This window comes from Scomber japonicus, chromosome 22, assembly GCF_027409825.1.
Source record: "Scomber japonicus isolate fScoJap1 chromosome 22, fScoJap1.pri, whole genome shotgun sequence".
NCBI classification, from domain to species: Eukaryota; Metazoa; Chordata; class Actinopteri; order Scombriformes; family Scombridae; genus Scomber; species Scomber japonicus.
In genome coordinates, this window is record NC_070599.1 from 16241865 (window position 1) to 16263967 (window position 22103).

General features: G+C 38.7%; 2 protein-coding genes across 2 annotated transcripts in view; one reads left to right on the forward strand and one right to left on the reverse strand.

Annotated features, from left to right (window-relative positions):
* Window positions 1–2334: 2334 nt before the first annotated feature.
* tnfsf12 (TNF superfamily member 12) lies at window positions 2335–8509 on the forward strand. Its single transcript, XM_053343421.1, has 6 exons — window positions 2335–3078; window positions 4485–4566; window positions 6222–6278; window positions 6428–6451; window positions 6543–6670; window positions 8233–8509. Exons 1-6 carry the CDS (start codon window positions 2905–2907, stop codon window positions 8506–8508), a joined length of 741 nt encoding a protein of 246 aa, XP_053199396.1. The 5' UTR covers window positions 2335–2904; the 3' UTR covers window position 8509.
* A 7973-nt stretch (window positions 8510–16482) lies between these two features.
* The window catches only part of chd3 (chromodomain helicase DNA binding protein 3), a 41903-nt gene continuing 36282 nt past the window's right edge, over window positions 16483–22103 (reverse strand). Inside the window, exon 40 of the mRNA XM_053343413.1 lies at window positions 16483–17610. Within this exon, the coding sequence (XP_053199388.1) occupies window positions 17507–17610 (104 nt within the window). The 3' untranslated portion in view covers window positions 16483–17506. The remainder of the gene's footprint in view (window positions 17611–22103) is intronic.

The following is a 22103-nucleotide window of genomic DNA, read 5'->3' on the forward strand; positions in this document are numbered from 1 at the left end:
AACTTCCCATCAGAATACCAGAGCCAGAGCTATAAATTATACAACTTGTAACTCTGTTCCTAACATGGATCACATCAAAGTTCAGCCCTGACTCCTGCTGAGATCTCTGCAATAAATCACACAACCTTGAAAAAAACAGTTAAATATTTCAGATTTTATTGTGCAGGATGTGTATGTAATCACTAAACGGTGTAACAGTCAATATAAGTAGACAAGAGAACCATGATGATGTTGTATTAGGCTCACTTCCACATATTTGGTAATGTTTTTAGTTTAGTTTTGAGGAAGGAAGTATGTTATCCATTGTACCATACAAGTTCATATTCATATGGTAGGATATTTGCAGTGTGGTCTGTACTGATATCCGTGTTATATCACATGTCATGCACAGTCATTGATGTTTTCTGCCAGTTGAAGTGTATGTTTTTTTTGTGTCATATTGTGATCCAATGTCAGATTTTGTCAGGTTCTGAAATGGTTAAAAAAAAAGAAGAATATCTTGTGAATCCAAAAAGTAAACACCATGCATTGTAAATTTCATCCATTGAGTTTTTAGAAAGGGCTTCATCAAGATCAAATCAAACTGCTCAATCTGGATAGGATCAGAAAAGCCATCAGATGAAGTTAAGACATCAACATCAGCAAAAGTGGATTCATAGGATTTTCACATCAGATTAAGAGCTTGCATGTTAATATCAAAGTTTGTTCCATAACAGTAGAGTTTTTTATTATTGTCACCCTTTCTTTTACTGTGAATCTACAACGTAGCTGCTCAGAGAAATAAAACCTGTCAGACTGTAATTGAATAAAGTGATGTGTGAATTTGTATCTGTATTTGTGAATGTGGATTGATCCAGTTTACCAGTTCAGGAGCATAACTAAAAAGTGAATCAACTATGAATAGATTGAAAAAAAGTACAAACATAAGAAAATAAAATTATGCTTGTTAAAGGTAAACAGCACTGGCAGTATGCAATTGCTTTTGACCTCCAGGGGTCGCACTAACACTACATGTCTCCTCAATCCAGACAGTGTTTTTTGTGCTCTGTACTAAAATAAGGATTTATAAAATATATACATACTATCTACATATAAACAGTCAAATTAATAAAACATTGGAAAAATATTTACTATTGTATGAATTAAAAACAATGAAACTGTCAGAAATGTGTATAGATGTAATAAAACTGCAATATAACTATAAAAACCTGCACAGAAAGGTACATTTATGTCACTATATACATATACAGTATATGATTTATATGACATGGCTTCAAGTCATCAGTGCATGGGGCCCAACAAAGAATCTGCCCCAATACCCCTAAAAAAACGTGTTACGCCCTTGCTGCTTTTCAGAGGATTGTTAAAAACTTAATTCTACTACACAAAAGACTTTTCACCAAATTCTGCTTGATTCTTGTTAAATACTGTAAACTTTTACATCCTTGGGCTGTAAGATGGATTCAAATGACACCATCTGAGAGATAAAAATCACTTCAGCTGTTCACAACTCACTGAGGAGTCACAAAATTATACTGCTTTGTGTTCAGGGATCAGAAGCAAAACGGGTTGGGAAACATGTTTTAGAAACATTAAGGCGAAAAGATTTTTCTTCTTGAAGCAGTCTGGCTCTCAAATGGATTTAATTTGGTTCATAAAACACTGAAAATCATTTTTTAGATTCACTTATAAATGTTTTTGGAGGGATTCATTCATCAGTTGTCTATTCAGATTATGGAGGGGTTCATTTCCCAATAAGGTACAATAAGGAGTGCTTTGAAAGGCATCTATGAATAAAATGCATCATCATTATATTATTATTATTATTATTATTATTATCAGCTTCATCATCATCATTATTATTATTATTATCATCATCATTATTATTATTATTATCATTATCATCATCATCATTATTATTATCATCATTATTAGTAGTATTGTTATTATTATTAATATTATTATTATTAGTATTAGTAGTAGTAGTAGTAGTAGTAGTAGTATTAGTAGTAGTATTATTATTAAATCAAGCTTGTGTGAGTGCTTTTCTCTTTGACAATAAATTGGCTGGTAAATGGGGTGGAAGGCATCATCCTGGCGTTCACCTGTTGATGGCACAGTAGATTTAACTATAAGCACACCAGCAGAGCAGCCTGGTGCATCTTAACCAATACACTACAGCCACCGTGTGATCACACTCGGAACTACACGCCTCAATGGCACATATTTCCATGGCATGCAAGTTGATGAAAGTGATTTGAGAAGCAGAGGAAGCCCCGATGCGCCTCGTGAGGTGTTTTTTCTTGCGCACACCTCGTGGATTTTCATGGCGGATGCCAGCTGGTATCATAACATCAGTCCTGGCCGAGGGCGCACGGAAAGTTCAAGCCAAAGTCTCTGTTTGTGTATGTGTGTGTGTGTGCGTGCGTGTGTGCGTGCGTGTCTGTGTGTGAGAGTGTGTGTATGTGTGCAGTCTGTCTGTCTAATAGAGTGACCCCCCAGCAAGCAGTTTAAAGGGAAGACAAGAGAGCTGAGTCAACGAATCGCAAGAAGAAGGATGCAACAGTTGATGTGCTCGAGTTGCAGCGTGCACACTTTTCTTGTATTTGGAGACACACACGGAGGATGGTGGCTTTGATCTGATCTGTGTGGAGGAAGGATCTGATGTTTTTGCTGATTTAAAACCTGTCAGATGAACTGAAAATTAAAACAGCCCGTGTTTAAAAAAAAAAAAAAAAAAAAAAAAAAAAAAAAAGCAGTGGGTGTTTAGTTGTAGGCTGTCTCATCAAAATGGACATTCGGACAGAAATGCATTTGGAGGGACTTCATGCTCTGCTGGAATGGAGTTGAAGTGTGGATTTCGGATGGTCTGCGGCGGTGAGTAGCAGTGCAGTCCGCACCAACATGCATCGGATTCTGCAGAGGAGGCGAGTGCGCAAACTGCGGGTCGTCTGGGCTTCTCTGGCTCTGGTGGCTCTGTCTCTGGCCGCATGCAGTGCGCTGTTCACGGCGTGGACTTGGCGACAGACGCGAGACCTGTCGCAGTCCTTCAAGATCCTGCAGGACCGACTGGAGCAGGTTTGTATTAAAAACCAATCAAGCCTGCAAACACCCCCCCCCCCCCTTCCTCCCCCTATGAATGGCATGCATAGTCTTACCAACAATAATATTTACTCGCCTGTGCGTTTTAAATAAGTGTTCCTTATGTAACTTCTTTTGTGCCTGCGGTTACTGAGATCTTCGCGGGGGGTATATGAAAAAATGCAAGTCCATATTTAACCCCCTCCACCCCCCCCCCCCCTCCTCCTCCCTCTGTCTACCCCTAACTTGCACGTTTTCTATTCTGTTGCACCATTTCTCTGCTTGGCACTTTTATTGCTTACAAATAAGCAAGTTGTAGAGTTACTGCTTATTTTCGTGTACAGCCCCCCCTCTGTTTTCCCCGCCATGTTTAATTACTCTGTTGCCAGTTGTGTTCCAGTTTTATCTCAATTTACTGGAAAGCCTCAACTATTTGGCATGTGAGCACCCGAATGGCTGCAACCGAGGATTGAGGCGTGAACCCGGGCTGGATGATAAAGTGTGGCAAGTGTAAATCATTTGCGACAAGCAGAGCCACTTCTCATGCACAGGACAGCAGTAACATTTGTAGAAATCAGCTCAGAGTTTTTAAAAACTTCTTGCACTTGCAGCATGAGGTTGCATCACGAAGCAAATTCTTTTCCACAAGCAGCCAAAGGACCTGATGGAAATTCCTCTGGTTTCAAGTTTACAAAACCAGGTTGCACTGGATTTGAGATCAGGGGATCAGATTGGCTGTGGATCATGTTGACAGACCTGCACAAACACACAAACCCACACACACACACACACACACACACACACACACATAGACAGACAGACAGTTTCCTCCTCACACACTCATACACACAAACACCTCAAAATTGGACACGTGGAGTGTTGATGCTGGAGCGTTTCCCAAGGGGCCCCGTTCTGTCCATTTGACCGTTAGCCAACTCCTGATGAGAGCCAGTGAGTGAACGTCTGGAGAGTGAAGAGCAACTCAGTGCCTCTATTTTCACAGTAGCACTAAATTTAAACACACTTTTCCTGCGCCACTTCTCTTCTTACTTCATATAGGCCTCCTTCGGTCATTCAGTGGGCCCCCAGCCAAGGATTTTAAAGTTTGCTTGCTTGACAAAATTCATTTCTTACTCAGAAAGGGAGGAAAGACCAGAGGAATGCAAAGCACTAAAAACACGCATTAGGTGTCGCAACCAGTCTCTGAGGAAGTGGTAGACCTATTCTAAAGCTAGCATGGCAGCAGGGGCAGGATACTGGAAAAGACAAGCCTGTTTATGTGGCTGGCTGGCTGGAAGAGGCGCAGAGTCTGTGGCTGTGTGGGATCTGCCAGAGCAGAGTCCTAATAAACTTATTGGACATTTGTTAATAGTGTGGTTTTTTCTCTCTCTCTCTTTCAACAGGTCAATACACAGAGGAAGGCCATTGTTCAGCTCATTCTGGAGAAGAGAGAGCTGCTGGTGGGGCAGAGAGTGAAGAGAGATGGTACTGCAAATCAGAACACCAACATCATACAGAAATTTGTGCTTTTCAGCTGTCTAGATCACCACAGACACAATCTTCTTACCCACTGCACTCTGTTGTTTTTTTGGGAAGAACATTTAACACAAACGCTGGCCAGTCTTGGCCCACATGCCACTTTGGTCGGGTCTAGCGGGCCCACAGGCACTATACCGCTGCTAAAAGTTGACACAGGAAAAAGTAGGCAGCTGGATGACTGTTTCAGAAATTACAGGTCTGACCGGAACGGCCTCGGAGCCCAGAAAACCAGCTGGCGCGGGAGCGAGGCCTTGTTGCACGCTTTTGGGCAATGAAATTGATTCCCCAACCCCCCAAGCACACGACTGACACAGCTATGATTTGTTGTGAAAGCAGGGATATTTGATGACCTATCATTGTGGTATTTATAGCCACATGCTTGCGTCACCGTCACAGGATTGCTTGATTGTTCACATTTTGTCCGATGGTGAACCCTTACGCACTTTTATGTTGGATTTCAGTCGAGGAGACGAATATCCAAATTTGACAAAAGGATTCATTTAGGGAACTGCAGGTCTCGCCAAAACAGTTCTATATTGATATCCTGCAGGTATTAGCTTTTTTCAGTTCCTTTGGTAACTGATAGCTTGCTTTGTCTTCCAAAAGGCATTAAACAGTGTTTAGAAATTCATAGCTACCACTGTAGGAAAAAAAACAGCTTTTTCTGGTTTGTGGAAAGTTGACCGCCAGCAGGACACTGCTGTTATGTTCTCTCACGATGACTGACAGCATAAGTCAGGAAAATCTGGCCAGCCTGAGGGCTTTACGCTCGCCCATAGCAAATCCTAAACCTACAGGGTCACCCACCTGCGAGTTATTTTAGCACAGACTTAATATTCCTATACGATGGCGGGGGTGTTTGGCTGCTCCATACTGAAACATAAAGTATGTATTTCACAGTTAAGACATACAGTATTCCAGTTGTATGTGTGTTTGAAATCGCTCCCTGCAGGCCAGATTGCAAAGCTAAAATAAACCTTTAGTGAGTAACAAGAGCAGGCATTCTTCAGCTCTGGCCTTTTAGCGTTGTGTTTTATTTATTGTATCTATCTGAGTAGGGGCCATATCTGTTGCTTCACTCTGTTCTTAATCGAATCTTTTGGGTCACAGAGCAGCCAAAAGACCTTTTTGACTTTCTTTTTCCGGCACTTAATTTCTCTTATTTAGCATTCAGGCTCTTTAGTTTGTGTCTCTCAGGCTACTTTTAATGCTTTAGTCCTGTCCATCTTCTCTTTATCTCCCCCAAACACACACACAACTCTCAAATACATCTCTCTCCTCTTCTTTCTCTGTATTTTCTAGATGACTGTGACCAGCTGGCTCTAAGATTAGCCCCCACAGGAAAAAAAAAACTGAAAGAGGCACACGCTTCTGACTGAAAATAAGTTTGAGGAAATATATTGAAGCATGTGAAAGGAAATCCTTTACCCATCTGCTAATCGCGTTAAAACCAGCCAGGTTGAATCTAAATGGCTGCAAATTAACACACCATGTTATTTGACAGATACAGATGGGAATGATTGTTTTATCAAAAAAAAACCACAGACGTATTTCTTTTTGCTGTTTAAACTCATATTCTGCCTCTTCCTTGCCTTCCGAAGGGGGGACGCTGCGAGGGAGGAATGGAAACGGAAAGAAAGCGGCGTCTCATTTTGAGAGTAAGTGGCTTGGCAGATCCCTTATAGCCGTCTCATGTAGCATCTGCTGAAGTGGTTTCAATCATATACCCCTATACGATTGCACTCATAAAATCTTAATTGACTTTCCCTTTCCTTTCTCTTTCAACGTCTCTTTCACTTTCCACCAGTAACTAAAGTCTCCTCTCAGCAAGGTAAGACTCATAAAATTGGAGGACAGATGATGATCTGCAAATATTTTGTTTAAGACATGAATAACCTTGGATGTATATGTGTGTGTGTCAGTGGGAGACGGTGGTGTGATAAAGGGCTGGGAAGAGAGGACGTTGAATATGAGCAAAGCGGTGAGGTACAACAAGGAGCAAGGTACCTTCACCGTGGAGAAGGCAGGCGTCTACTTCCTGTTCTGCCAGGTACGTCTCTGCCGCTGGGAGTTGTAGTTTGGTAACAGTAAGGAAGTACAAAACAAACTCTGAATTACACCATCAATCCCTACATGCCACTTTAAATCTGCATTAATCAACATTTTTATATCAAATGAATACTGGTATGTGAAAAAATGTCACTTGTAGTGGCAGATCCACCAAAGCTTTTAGTGTCTTTCAGCTCATTGTTTTGATTTTAAAGTTTTGTGCAGTCACACTGGTCATTTTCTGGAAGGAGGCTCTAATAAGCTGATTGTAGACTACCTTTCTATCAGCAAACAGCAAAGAGACAAAGTTAGCAACTAGCTGGTGAAGCAGCTAAATAGATATTTCCCTCAGGAGTTGGTGAAAATGTGGAAATGTGTCTTTCCCAATAATGCTAATGTGTAAACAGTTTGCTAACAAGTTTGCCGTATCAACTTTATGAGGTTATAATCATAGATGTAATGTAAGGGCTGGATACGGCGCCACCGCTCAGCCTTAAGACTTTAGACTTTATTGTCCCCAAGGGGAAATTCCTTTCCTCACTACTGTACATACCAGACAACAACAATACAACAATAGCAATATAGAGTGACAGACAACAGTGCACACTTGTGTGTGTTTAGCCAGGGCTACGCTTAAGGCGGTTATAATTGAGGGAATCAGGCTTTTCCCAAAGCGCCCCTTCTGCATCTGTACTGGCACCCAGAGGGCATTAGGGTAACTAATGTTTCCCTTTGACCCATTGGTAGTATGCCCCATTGACCACCATTGTACACTGATCCTAGGCCCAAGCAATCCAACTGTAATACTTTTGAGTATTAACCACCATTTGACAATGATGATTCTTGGTCTTGTTTATAGTATTTCCAGATTTAAATCATAATTTTGCCCATTTTACACCATATTTAGACTTTTGTTAACAAGAGAAGCCTGGCTTATTCTGAGAAATAATAAAAGGGCTTTTGTGTGAGGTATTGGAACAAAAACCACTGTTTTGGTATTAGTAGTGGAGATATATCAAATATCTTATTGGCACTGGCATTGAAAATTTTGAAAGGAATATCCAAAACCAGGAGAAAGTGTGTACAAGTGTATGTAAAGTGTTTTTTTTATTAATGTGCAGTTTTCATCTGGATTTCTAAACATTACAAACTTAATGAAAGAAGGGATTGGTTTGATTTAGGTCTTAAATTTGTTTTCCTCACTTCTGAGTTGAATTGATAAAGATTAATTTCATCCTTACTCCTGAGATTTTAAAAAGGCAGTCTTTATTTTCTGCAAACATCAGACATACTGTAGAAGTATGCATCATGTTTTTTGGAGCAGTGGATATCAGGTTTCGGGTAATCTCATGTAGCCAGACCTCGGTCTTGTCAAGTTGACAGAGGTCTGGAGAAAATCTAGCCAAAAAAGGGGAAAAAAACACAATAGCGGGACTTCGGAAACCCTGAGGCTGTCTGGTTAGTTTTCTATTTGAATAGTTTCAAATAAACACGTTCTGCTGGTGCCTCCGTTGATCTCTCTTGACAAGATGGAAGTCTCTTCATCTTCTCTCTGTTTCTTAGGTATTGTTCAATGAGCAGGAATCTCAGTATGTGAAGCTGGACGTTGTGACCAGCGGTCAGAGGCCTCAGAAGCTGCAGTGCATGGAGGGCTATGGGACGACTCCCTCCGCCGGGCCGCACCCCTTCCACTTCCTGAAGCCCTGCCAAGTGTCGGGCCTCCTGCGACTGGACAAAGGCACAGAGCTGCACGCCATCACAGGCCCGTCGTTCAAACTCCACACTGTGGGCAATCCCTCCGCTTCGCCTCACGTCTTCAGCATCTTTAAAGTCAACTGAAGCTCAGTGCAGATGTGTTCTGGGATGGAAACTTTTTAAAAAGTACATTAACTCATCTGAGTGCAACAAAATTCACTTGTTTTTACAGGGATGAGACTGTTTTTTCTACACAGTATAAAAGTCATAAGCAGTTGGTGCATCACATCCTGCTACCGCCTCTTCCCAAAGATGTTAATTTGAAAGACAAACCTGACATTTGTGGAAGTTGTTGTGGAATCTTTCTCTGGAAAGCGGTGCTGTTTTGGAACGCAAAAATACAGACTTTGGATTAAAACCAAGACTTGAAGTGGACGAAATGCCTCTAAGAATGTCTGCCGAGAGAACAGATGTGATGGAAGCTGTTCTGTAGATAAAGGGCTTCATATAAAAGAAAAAAATACTTGGATGTTCCTCTTAGCCTTGGTTTCATGTAATAAATTGTGCTTACACTCTCTTTATAAGACTGTCTATAAAGCTGTGCATGCACCTTCCACTTTTATATCACCAGTGCCTCAAGAAGCTGAGAGCACATCAGCGAGCAACAGATAAACTGCCTACATGAGTTGTCATTCATATTTTTTATACTGCACCGTTTTTGTGAGTTTATGTGCGTGAAGTAACATTTAAGTAAGCATCTTCTTTAAATACCATGTATCTACTTCACACATATTTTATTAGGAGCTGGCATACAACAGGGAACATTTTAAGATTTTTAAATAACATGGAAGTGAATTTTTACTCTTTTTCTAAAGGTCAAATTTGATCATAAGATATTTTTATGAATGAGGCTTCAGTGTAGTCTGCTTGGCTTTACTTTTGAAAAGTAGGTGCAAGTTTTAGTAAATAATTGAGCTTTGAATATAGCCTCTTCTCTCCTTTCTGCTTTTGTCTTTTTTTTTCTTTTTTTTTTTGGGTGACACATTAACACTCAAGTCTTTTTGTAAATCATCACATGATTGTTTTCAAAGCCCTTGTGCAGTACGTCCAAAGTTACAGTGTAAGCAGAAGTTGCTATTAAATATTACACATGTTTTGTACTCTAAGGAGCATTGGGATTTTCTGATTCTGTGACATATAGATACTTAAATTGTTTTTATATCTTGTCTGGAGCAAAACAAGTGGGAAGGAGTGTATTTATATTTGCATAAATTATTTACTCACCAGTAACACTGTAAATTTTAAGTAATGATTGAATATAACTAGCATGTTTTAAGCAACACTAAGGGTGGCAATGTGTCATTTGGCTGGTTGATCCACTACTATATGGTCCAAATTGAAATATCCACAACTATTGGATGAATTCATTAAATTGTGTGCAGACATTCATGGTACCCAGAAGATGATAATCCCCTCTTGTTTCTTTGAGTGCCACCAATAGGTTTACTTTTGTGGCTTTGAGTGAATAATTTTGCTATTTTGGTTTACAATTAAAATTTGGTGCAGACAATCATGCCCTCATCAGGTGAACTGTAATAATTGTGGTGACCCTGTAACTTTTCATTTAGCTTCATCAGGAGGTATATTTTGAAAATTTAGTAAGCTAACGTTTAGGTAATTGGCAAATGTGAGCAAGTTAACATATTAAGCTGCAGTGGGAAATAGTCAGTGCTAAACCTCATGTTAGCATTTTCAATGTGAGCATGCTGACATTTAGCACTGTTGTATCAAAGTACAGCCTCACAGAGCTGCTAGCTGTACACTTGTTCAAATAGCTAAAGTCACACAGTAAGTCAGCCATTGTTGCCTTTTTTATGGTGCTAATTTACACATAAAAACGGTGACAACACGGCCTGTTATAGCCGCCTACTTTTGGTTTATAGTGCTAATTAGAAAATATTAGCATGCTAACATGTAAAACTAAGATCGTAAACATTGTTAAAATTGTTACTGCATGGTAGCTTGCTAATGTTATCTTTCAGTACACTGTTAGTTCTGCCATGCAGAGCTGCCAGCATGACTAGAGACCTTGTAGCCTTTTTTAATTCCTAAAAACGTTTTTTAAAAGTTTATTCGAAGACCAAATCAGTTGAATAAACACCAAAGCACAGCTGGTAAAGAGGATACTTTGCAATTCTATATAAATGGAGCAATCCCAGATTATACTATTGCTACATCTTGATAAACTCAGAAATTAAGTAGTAGGTTTTGTCTGAGATAGAAAAATCCCAATATTAAACCTTACATTTAAGATTTAAAAGTTTAAAATCCAAAAAGATATGCATCCATGAAAAAAAAACATTTTTTTTTTTTTAAGTAGGCCTATATCAATCAGGCTCCTGTTTTTGTTCTGACTGGTTTTTGAGTCACATGATTGTGTAAAACTGTGACTTCTTTATTTTATTCTCTTTGGAAACAAAATGCCTTCCACTTTTTCATATAGCCCTGCTGCCTTCTGTAATACTCCCTGCTACAATACAAACAGTGTGTATTTCTAGCAGTGGGTTTCAGCACTCCCACTCTTGTTTATAAGTAGTTTTTGTGGATAGACCACATTGGTTTGTCCTCAGCACTTTACTGTAGCGAACCTAGTGTTTTTAATTGGAGCCAAACATTCATGTTTTAAATGGAAAATATCAGAATTTAAAGTGTAGACATTATATCCTGTTTGATTTCCTCATCAATTTCCTCTTCCCTTTAATGTCTCACTCATGCACCCAGTGCCCACCATCCCTGTGCACCTCATATTTCCCTGTCAGCACCGATTAGACCGCACACACACACACACACACATTGAATCCCCTGAGTGTCCTCTGCACACACACACACACACACACACACACACGCACACACACACACACACACACACACACACACACGCACACAAGCAGCCATCTAAATTTTCACTTCCTGAATCTGAACCTGAACCACATAGCTGAAAGTCTTTGAGGAAAAACATGCCTCGTTCCTCCCGCGCCAAACTTACCACACACACATTCACATGCTCTTACACACTTCCCTGCCCCAATTCCTATTTTTTGAAATGTCAAAGTTTATCACCCCCACGGAAAATCTTGTGAAGAAGTTCTCTGTAAAATGATGATGTATGCAATGCCACGATGTGTTTTTTTTTTTTTCTCAAATTTCTCAACTCACTCATCATAAGTGTTGAATAAACTATTTTGGTTGTTTTTGAGAAGCCATACTTCCAATTTCTCTTTCGTGTGTCTCCAAAAACGAGAAGGTGAAGGTGAGTATAAAGTGCAAAGTCTTTAAAATGTGATAAAAATGTCTTTCTGGGATAGATTGGATGGGATATTTAATACATGTAAAGCTGCATTATTCAGTATTTTTATATTTACAATGGTTCAAATAATTATGTATAATATGAAAGACGTCACTTGTAATTTTTTAAGCCCACAACTTTACTGCTCGGTTCACTATCGCTACTCATCAACTCTTCATCCATCTTAGTGGACACAAGCTGTAATAAACCTGCGAGAAACAACCTCAGCTTGATACAGTTTGCAATGTTAGCCAATAATCATAGTGAAGCACTTCAGAACCAGCCATTTTTTCCCAGGAACTAAAATAGAGCCACAGAAAGACCAAATACTGGACTGTTATTCTAGACACAAGCATGAATCCAAATAAATGTTAATGTCATTTTATGTCTGTGTAATCATCAAGTCTTCACTAACAGATTAGATATAATAACTAATTAGGTATGTTTATAGCTTGTTGTGCTGCCCCCTAGTGGCTAAAAAAGAACTGTTTTAATAAATCGTTTAATGACACAATGATATGTAAGTTATTGGTAATAATAACCTTTATACTGAGATAGAGCGGGTCGTCCACTAAACCAAATATTGGACGTTTGATTCCAGGCTCCTCCAGTCCACATGTGGAGGTGTCCTTGGGCAAGATACTGAACTCCAAATTTGCACCCAAAGGCTGTGCCATCGGTGTGTAAGTGTGTGTGGGTGAGTGGTCGGAAGTGCAGAAAGGCGTCCATTTGCCATTTAAAAGCACTTGTAAACACATTGTAAAGTATGGCTGTAAATTGTTAATTGATCAAATTAACAACATAAACTGCACTTTCCAGTAAATACATTTTGTGACTTCCGCATTTAAACTGAGAATGTAACAACCAATAAAATCTAACCACACACTTGAACTGGTCATATTGTAATTCATGGGTTCCCAACCCTGGTGACACCTCATCACAGGTCGTGTCAGGTCCTCAGCGCAGGCAACAAGCTGTGAGCAGTTCAACCAAAGATTGAGTTTCCCTTTCTGATTGTTGAATTTGAAGCATTTTTAGAGGCACTAAAGAGTTAAAAGTAACCCGTATTTAAAAAAAACAAAACAAAGCATTTTTCTGCCTCATCCCTTTAATTTTCTTGCGATCCCTCTGGGGTTGGAGGGGAGGGGGTTCAGAGCCCCAGTTTATGAATCATCAAAGACAATACTCCAGCCAAACATTTCATGCTTACTCATACACTTACACACTTATTGTTACATTTATCGTAATCGACATGAATTTAACCATTTATCAGAACATACAGTAGATATTAAATCATATAACTCAGCCTTACTTTTAAGTTGTCATGAGATTTTACTCCAAAATCTGTCAAATCTGCAAGTGTAATGTTTATTTATTGTAGTAATATAGAGGTAATGTTCATGTTTTACTTCTTATATTGCAGAAAGTACTGGTTGATAGCCTCTGAGGAGAGACTTTAACTGCTTTAAACACATTTTCAACAATATCAGTGTAATTCTTTCCTGTATTTTGACATTTAAGTACATTATCAGCTTCTGCGGTGGCCTGAAGACACTAAAGCTCTGTTTGTAATTTTCTCCACATAAAAATGTCAGCCACATGCCTGAAACTCAAAAGTCAAATGAATGTATAGTAAATAAGAACATTCACCCGATATAATGAGTGTATTAAAGATAATGAGACTATCAGTGTCTCCATCAGTAAGCAGTTAACTGTGTGGTATCAATCTGTTGTGAATAACAGAGCAGGACGGCTCCTCACCTTTAGTCATCATGAATCACAAACCATCTGCTCTTTTAGGTTGTTGTTATGTGTACTGTATGTGAGTCAGTGTGTGTGTGTGTGTGTGTGTGTGTGTGTGTGTGTGTGTGGGAGACAGAGGAAAGTGTGATAAAGGGCCGTGAAAAGGAGAAACTGAGTCACTGTGTCGTTCTCACAGCCTCCTACATTTTCATCTTTCTGTAGCCATGACAGCGGAGCAGCTGCAGTATTTAGTTGCTGAGGTGTCTTATTTTATCTCCATCAGGAGTTCCACCCAACTGAGGTTCATAGAAAAGTTTCAAGATTTTCCTCATACGCGGCATTACACATTAACGATGCTGCTGAGAGCTGTTTTTCCTGACAGAATACTTAAGCTAAAGAAAGGATGGGGTTTACCCTGTTACTATGGTGACAACGTATTAATTTTATCATGTTTCAACAAAAGTTTACTCAATATGTCTAGAGTAGTGGGTTGTGTCAGTAAATGTGAAATAAAAGATTTATCAGTACACAAGAGTGAAAAAAGAAACTGCACTGAATTAGAGAAAATTAGATATGAGATATAAAGAATGCAAATGAATATACATTTTAAAAATGACATCGCATTATGAAATAAATTGAATAAAATAAAATTGGATATTTTATTTAAATCTAATTATTTCAATGATCATTTTATTTGAAAAAATAAAATAAAATAAATCAAAGTATTTTAAATTTAAATAGTGTTCTATTCTAATTCTATAATAAAATAATTTTAGAATTTTATCAATAAATTAAACAGATTAAATTATACTAACTTAAAAATGTAATTTCACTAAAAATTAAATGAAATTAGGGATTTAATCATAAATAATATAAAAATTCAATTGAAAAGTTTTAATAAAATGATACATGCTTTTATATCTAATAGTTGATAGTCAGTCTGGACCAACGTGCATCGACACTGATCCCTAAAACCAAACTGCTAACATGGCTAATAAATGGATGCGTGTGAAATACAAACGCTAGAGCTAGGTTTAAAAAATTGATTTTCCAGTTTAAACCTATCCTAATTTGAATGATCTGATATCAATTTGTTAAATCCTGGGCTAAATCTTTTGGTATTTGCCTTTTTCCTGTGGATGTGTGAAGCTTTAACCCCCATTAATCTCACTTTGCTAGCCTTTTGGTTCTTCTCACAACAACCTCAAAAAACATGGCGGGAGCTGTTCCACTGAGGGCAGACGTCCGGTTACATTAGAGATATAACATACAGATATAATCCTGACACCAACAGTAATAACACACTCATGTCCACATGACGCATACCGTCTCTGCACCACACCCTCTGCTACTAAAGAAAGCACTTGTACTATTTTTATCTGGTCACTCAATACTTCACTGACTGTTGAGTCTGTAGAGTTGCACTATATTGTGTTGACTGCTGTAGTGTGTTTGTCATGTTAGATAAAAAGTACATTTATGGAACTGCTTTTGGGGTCATTATGTGAACAACCAGGTTAGAGAGTTCATTGTACCATTTATAGTTCTCTGAGAATATCTTTTATATCCAAGCAAAATTGGTATTTTAATATAACTGAAATGTCCCTAATTGAATTGGAACTCAGATCAAATTGGGACCTTCAAAATAAAATTCAGAAAATCAGTAGTGATACCCAGCGCTAAATAACACCATCTAAAATAAAACTCCACACAGTGATTTTTTTTTTTTATAATTTCATTCAGTTTTATTACAAACAAAACAAAAGAAAGGAAAAAAAAAAAAAAGAGATGCGTCATCCTTGACATGTTTTCACTGCCACTCCTCATTTAATCGGCACCACTAAATACACAGTGACACAAGATACCCAGAAATCAACACAAAAATTCTGGAAAGAGAACGAAAAAGTAAACGTGGAAAAAAACAAAAAACAAACAAAAAAAAAACAACTAAGTGCTTTTTTTTTTTTTTTTTAGACGCAAAACATTTTAGTTCGGGGGTTGCAAAACTTTTGTATGAAACGTAATTTTTAAAAACAGACTATTTCCTGGGTAAAATATCCAGGGTGGGGGTTATGAGATAAATTAACTACTAGCTATCTTATTTTTTTTTTAATATATATATATAATTAACTTAAAACGGACTACTCTTGATGAGGATTTAAAGGTTGACATCAGGTTCTTAATTCATTTTGATGACTTTACATTTGTTTTGCTATGTTAATTAAGGCGTTTTTTAAATGATGCAGAGTTTATAAAATGGATTTCCAGCCTCTGATTTTCCAGATATTATCAGAGTGCTTTTACTGGGGGGGTTAGATAGTATACATTTTTTCTTTTTGCTCATGGAAGCATTTAGGGTTACATATGGCCTATGATCTATATATGTATATATCATTTGCAAGCCCCAAATCTAAAATGTAAGCAAGAAGAATGAGTTTTTCTCTCGTAATATATCTACTTCTGAAGTTAGCTCAACTTCTTCGTTCTCTTGTAATTATAGGACAAAACATTGCAAAGAGGTGCATCGTGTGTCGCACATACGGTATCATCATTTTTCCATAGTTCCTCGTTTACAAAAAAATGTCTCTTTTGGTAGAAGCTCTTTCTCGAATAGCAACAGCGAGAACAACGGCAACATCGACGACAACAATACTCATAAAGTCGCGAGAGTAAAAACACAAGAGAACACGAATGGAGCTGTTTAAATATGCAAAGTATATCACAGGATTTTATTTTTTATTTTTTTGTAGAAAGAAATAGAAACTTGGAAAACATAAAACAGGAGAAAAGATAGATTGAGAGAGTGATGGAGGGAAGGAGAGAGAGGGGAGGAAGGGAGGAAGGGAGGAGGGGAGGCTCAGGGGGATCAATAGGTTTTAATAACACTGACTTGTTTATGAAAGGTTATAAACATTCATAGGAGGTTTTTCTGAAAAATAGCACGAGAGGCCTTTTCTGGAAAAAAAAAAATCTCCCAAAAATACCTCAGAGCTGTACACAAACTGGAACCAACCATCATTTGGGGGGGGGATAGGATGGCGGCAAATACTTTGTTGTCAAACGAGTCCTGAATATGATTCCCATATCCTGTTGCGTGTCTTTATGTGAACATGTACCATTGAAATAAGCAAAACAAAAAAAAGCTGGAGCTGTGCTTGGAGCTGCTTGGACTGACAAATCAGGGAGGGGAGGAGGAGGGGCGGGAGGGGTTCAGCCTCTCTGAGGATTAGAAATGACTGTAGGCACAGCTTGATACCAATTTTTCTTTTTCTTTTTTTTTTCATTCCTTTCCACGAGACAGCATTATTGTGATTAGAGCATGCTTCAGGGGGGTGGAGTGTAAAAATGAGTTTAATTTCACATGCAGCTTCCTGTCAAAAGGTTTAAGGGCCCGGGAAAGGAGGAGGAGAGATCTAAAGGGTCTAGGATTGAGGTGAAGTGAACGTTGTGTGTCTGTGTGTGTCTGTGTGTGTACTGTCAGCATGTATGTGTGTTAGTGTGTGTGTGTAGAGGTTAGAAACATCCCTAGAGGAGGAGGCGGCCTGTTTGAGGAGGCCGTTTATGAGGAGTATAATGGTTTGAGGCAGACAAGAAAAGGTCACAAGAAGTTATGAGACAATATATGGACTGTATGTAGGTTTGTGTGTGTGTGTGTGTGTGTGTGTGTGTGTTTGTCCATGGAGATTAAGTGCACATGTGCGTGTGTGTGTGTGCGATTAAAGTTTTTGGAGAGTACCAGTCAGCTGGGTAAAGGTTTAGAGATTTATGTAGTGGAGACATGTACATATCTTTCTGTGTGTGTGTGTGTGTGTGTCAACCGAAGCTACTACAATCACTAGTCAACAATAAGTCAATAAGTACACCCTCAGTCAGTCAGTCAGTTTTAGTTTTAATACTGGATGTGTGGTTCGAAGGTGGAGTTTAACGAGCGTTTACCACCGGAGCTCAAACTTTCTTGGAGGAGGAATTAGAGATACGTTTGCAGCAGATGGGTTTCAGTGTGTGTGTGTGGGTGTGTGAGAGAGCGTGTGTTTGTGCATGTGTGCGTGTATTCTAGTCGTCGATACAGATGACCTCTCCGCTGCGCTGCTCCCGTCGGTTGACTAGCAGCTCGACTTCCCGCTCTTTCTTTACAGACATGGGAGGCCCGTTCAGCACTGCAGAGAGGGAGAGAGAGAGAGAGAGGCCAGAGTTCAGGTTCAGTTCTGATGAGTCAGCATCTAACACGTATTTATTCTGGTTTTTTCTTGACCAGCAGCAGAAAATTGTCTCGTGACCCTGAATAAACCCAAATACGTTCACCGTTTCACATTATTTAAATGATTAGAGCTGCTACATTTACAGTTAAAGTCACAATCCACCCAAAAATTGAGTTGAGAGTTTGACTCCCATTAATCTGCTGAAGGTGTGAAATTTTCCTCTGATCACAAAAAAACAGATCTTAAGGGTGTTCCCATGAGCATGATTTATGACATCATGATCACTTTGAAGCCAATCGTGCTCCAGTATTCAATTTGCACGAGTGTGAAACTTGAAGCCTCCAGTACACAAACGCTGAGAAAGAAGCAGGAGACATCTTTTATCCAGCATTTAAACTTATTTTAACTTTTTTTTTTGGTGGAAAAAACAAATCAGACACAAATTATTTTAGTATTTTATGTATCTTAAAACATCAGGAGCGAGATCTTTAACATCAATACATCATTTTCACATTAATTCTGATACAACAGTGTATTCCAGCTGATAACACTTTCACATAGAGATTAAAAGCACTTGCTGTCCACCAACATGGTAAGCAACATCATTGGGTTCAAAAGTGGAGAAGAGTATTGAGTCATTATTTGTGCTGTTAGGTTTACTTCTTGTCAGTTTTCTCTTTAATATTAAAAACTGTTTAAAAAAATATCTAATTATAAAAATGCATGTTTCAGCATTAACAGCCAAAAGGAAATGATCTATAAATGTGATTCATCTGTTTGAAATGCTGAATTAAATAATGGTGGGTAAATAGTGATATTTTTAAAATGGATTTTATTTAGCTAGCTTCAAAGTGGTCATATTTGAATATTCTGAGTATAAAAATAACAAATTAGCATTTAAAACACCCACAATGTGCAGGTTTTGAACTGTAGAGCATCTTAATGGTTGCTATGACCCTGACTGGAAGACTTCTGCTTGTTTATGTTCAAATGAAGGGTGTCTTTTTAGATACTTGTGGATATAAAAATCCAGGACAAAAATAAATCTGCTTGTTTTAATAAATTGTGGGAATGATGAGCCTTATGTTTAATAAATGGAAAAAACGCTTCAAATGTGTTTATCCTATTCCTGAAAGCAAAAGCGAAATCTTTAGTGGAGGCTCAGGCGGGGGTAACGAGCAGTAACATCCTCTTTGTGACATGAAGCAATGTTGTTTATAGGAAATTTGGGTTTAGTTTGGAGAAACTGCAACAGCAAGAAAAACTAATGCTAATAAAAAGCCTGCCAGTCATCTCCACTTTGGTCTATTTATGATCAAGTCAACCAACATATCCTCATTCATTTCACAACATCATGAAACATTCAAAGTTAGACATTTATAACAACACATATATACTTTCCATGAGTAAACAAGATGTGCTTGATAATGCTTCGATAATCTTTTTAATGAGCAAACTTGCATAATACAGTACATCAATATATCATATTACATATACAGTATAATGTTTACACTAATGATAAACCCCCAGAGTTCATAACTGTTGACCTGGCGAAAGTGAGGCTGCAAATGAGTATAAGCACACATTCATTCTTTCTCTCTCTCTCTCTCTCTCTCACACACAAACACACACACGACTGCACACATGCATGAAAATTAACTTCTTTCTACACGACTGCACAGCTGGCCAGCAAAGGGATCAGAGCTTCCCACATTTGAGCGCTATCCTGAATCTGCTTGGGGAGTGGAACGGCGAGTTTAGCGCTCCTTTCAAAACAAAGCCAGGAATAGACCAACAGCGCTCTTCTCTCACTCGCGCCACGGGGAAAGATAAACTGTCATAACACCCCTGTGCAGATCAAAGATGTGATAAGGAGCATATTGAGCTGAAGACTTTCTGAAAGAAGGGGGGGGTCTGGTCTGGGCTGTGTGACTGTGTGTGTCTAGAATCAGAGAGGGGGACCACTTATGGGAAAACATATGGCGTTTTGCCAGTGGAGGCCAACACAGGGGATGTGGGGAAAGAAGAGAGACAGAGTCAGTAAGTGTGTGTGTGAGTGTAGTGGGGCAGACTAAATCTGATAAGAAGCAAAACAAATCGAGGTAAAGACTGGGTGAAAGAGCAAAAGAAACTACGGGTGCGTGGCCAAAAAAAAAAAGAAAAAAAAAAGAACCAGAATAGAGAGGGGGAGAGAGAGAGAGAGTGTGTGTGTGAGAGAGAGAGAGAAAAAAAAGGAGAGAAGAAAAAATAAAAGGCATTTTTCTGGAAGGGGAGACGAAAAAAATAAATTGCCTGACCGATATGTCGCCATAGTAAATATAACTGCAAGAAACGGCAGTACAGAAATGCCAAAGATGTGACTGAGTTCGTATAAAAGCGGCATCATTACATAGTTTGTCCACCAGAGGGCACCAACTGTAAAATGACCCGATCAGCGCTAATTCTTTACACTTATCAGATGTTTACCATCTACATTTCTAATAAAAAATTAAGTGGTTATATAATGATGAGATTTTTCTTAAGTCTTTAAGTTTTTAATGAAATCAAGCCTGTAGTTTTTTTTTATAATAGCAATTCTATTCAGTAATATGTATTAGATTTCATGGTTAATGTTGGCCTTTCCAGCGCTGGATTCAAATTTCCGACCTACTCACAGTAAATGAAGCATGCATGTAATCCAGCATACCCGTAATTTTATCTCAATGGTGATCACTGTTTATGATTCACTTTCTTTACACTGTGTCGGAGGTGGCTTCATTTACACAAAACTTAATATATTTGTATCTGTCGTTAAGTCAGATGATTGAAACAGGTGCTTTGTTCTCTTGTTGCATTTTGGACAAAAAACCTGCTCAGAAATATTTGACTTCAGTATTGAATCACACTCGCTGCTAGCACCTGTTCACAGGTGGCACCAAATCAACCAGGACGGAAATCTTGAACATAATAATTTTAAATACTGACATTTGTATTGGTCTCACAAGACCTCGGCACCAGACTCTAAAAAGTCACATGAGGTAAAAATAGAGATAAAAAACGGGTGGAGGAATGAAACTAATATCTTGTTATTATACCAGATAAAAGATTCCCTCTGTGACGTCCAACATAGTACATTTCACTCAGCTGCCAGATTCACTGTGAAATACTTCACCTCAGTCCAAATCCTCCTCTCTCACGTTTTTTTCATACAAATCTCTTGCCAGCCTGCCTGCATCTTCACAGTAGCAGGAGAACACTGTAAACATTATCTAGTCCCAAATAAGGTTGGCAGTGAGTTATTTGGACTTACAGTAATATGATAAATCCAGCAGGACACACTTGGACATATCTCTAAGAATTCTTAAAACTCCTCTACAAGGCTTAAAACTCTGGGATCACACTAGATGAGGCATCTCAGGTCCAAAACACCCATAAAAAACATTCCCAGCCAACATGTCAGCCCGAGTCTCTCCCCTGTGGGTCCTGCCTACTATCTGATAGAAGCGAGCGCTGCCATCTTGGCAGAAAACACAGCATATTTGCTTGCTGAAAAGCTTTGCGTGAGTGTATCAATGCCAAAAGCTTTCATCAGGAACAACCCTGTGTCTCTGGACTGTCAACTGTTAAGAAACTTAAAAAACACAGGCTTGATTTTAGAATTAAGAGTCGGTCCAACTGGGACTTGAAAGGGGTTTCATAAATCCATGTGTTGCAGGAGTTTTCAGTCGGTCTGAGGAGTAGAAAATCGTTCAACTGGTGGTAAAATCATCAGGTTCAAGTGACTTGCATGCATGTCTACGCTCCTCTGTATGCACGCACATGTTTGGATTCTGATCAAAATGAACTTATAGTATAGTATGTGGTATTGAAAACTGTAAGCTATGGAAAGTTAACATGGAAATACTTCATTTGGATCAGGTATTTTCTGATTTAAATATGCATTCAGTGTTTGTTTTGGCACATCAAACAGTAAGCACAACACTGAGCCAAACAGATGCCTATTTACACCGCTATACACATCCAACACACATGGAGCAACATTAACATTCATTTTTAATTATGTCTCTGGCTGGCTGATGAATCTAAACTCAATATTCACTCCTGTTTTGGTCTCCACCATCTCCTGAGGGAAATGTCTGTCTCTTTAGCTGCTAAACGCTCAACTATGTTCACCAGCTAGTTGCTAACGTTGCTGGAAAGATAGTTTACAGTGGTTTATCTGAGCTTTTTTGCTTAAAAACAGCTGCCTGCAGCTGGAAGGTTGATGAGCAGTGAAATGAATCAAAATAGTAAAGTGACGGGCCGTAAAACAAAATTAATGAGCTGAGAGATGCTAACACGCTCCATAGAGTTGAGGGGAACTGCAGAAATAGAGGATTATTATCTGTGGGTTTGACAAAGAGCGACATCTTCTACATTACACATAATAAGTTGATCTTTTGTTCACATTAAAATATTCATTAGTGCAGCTT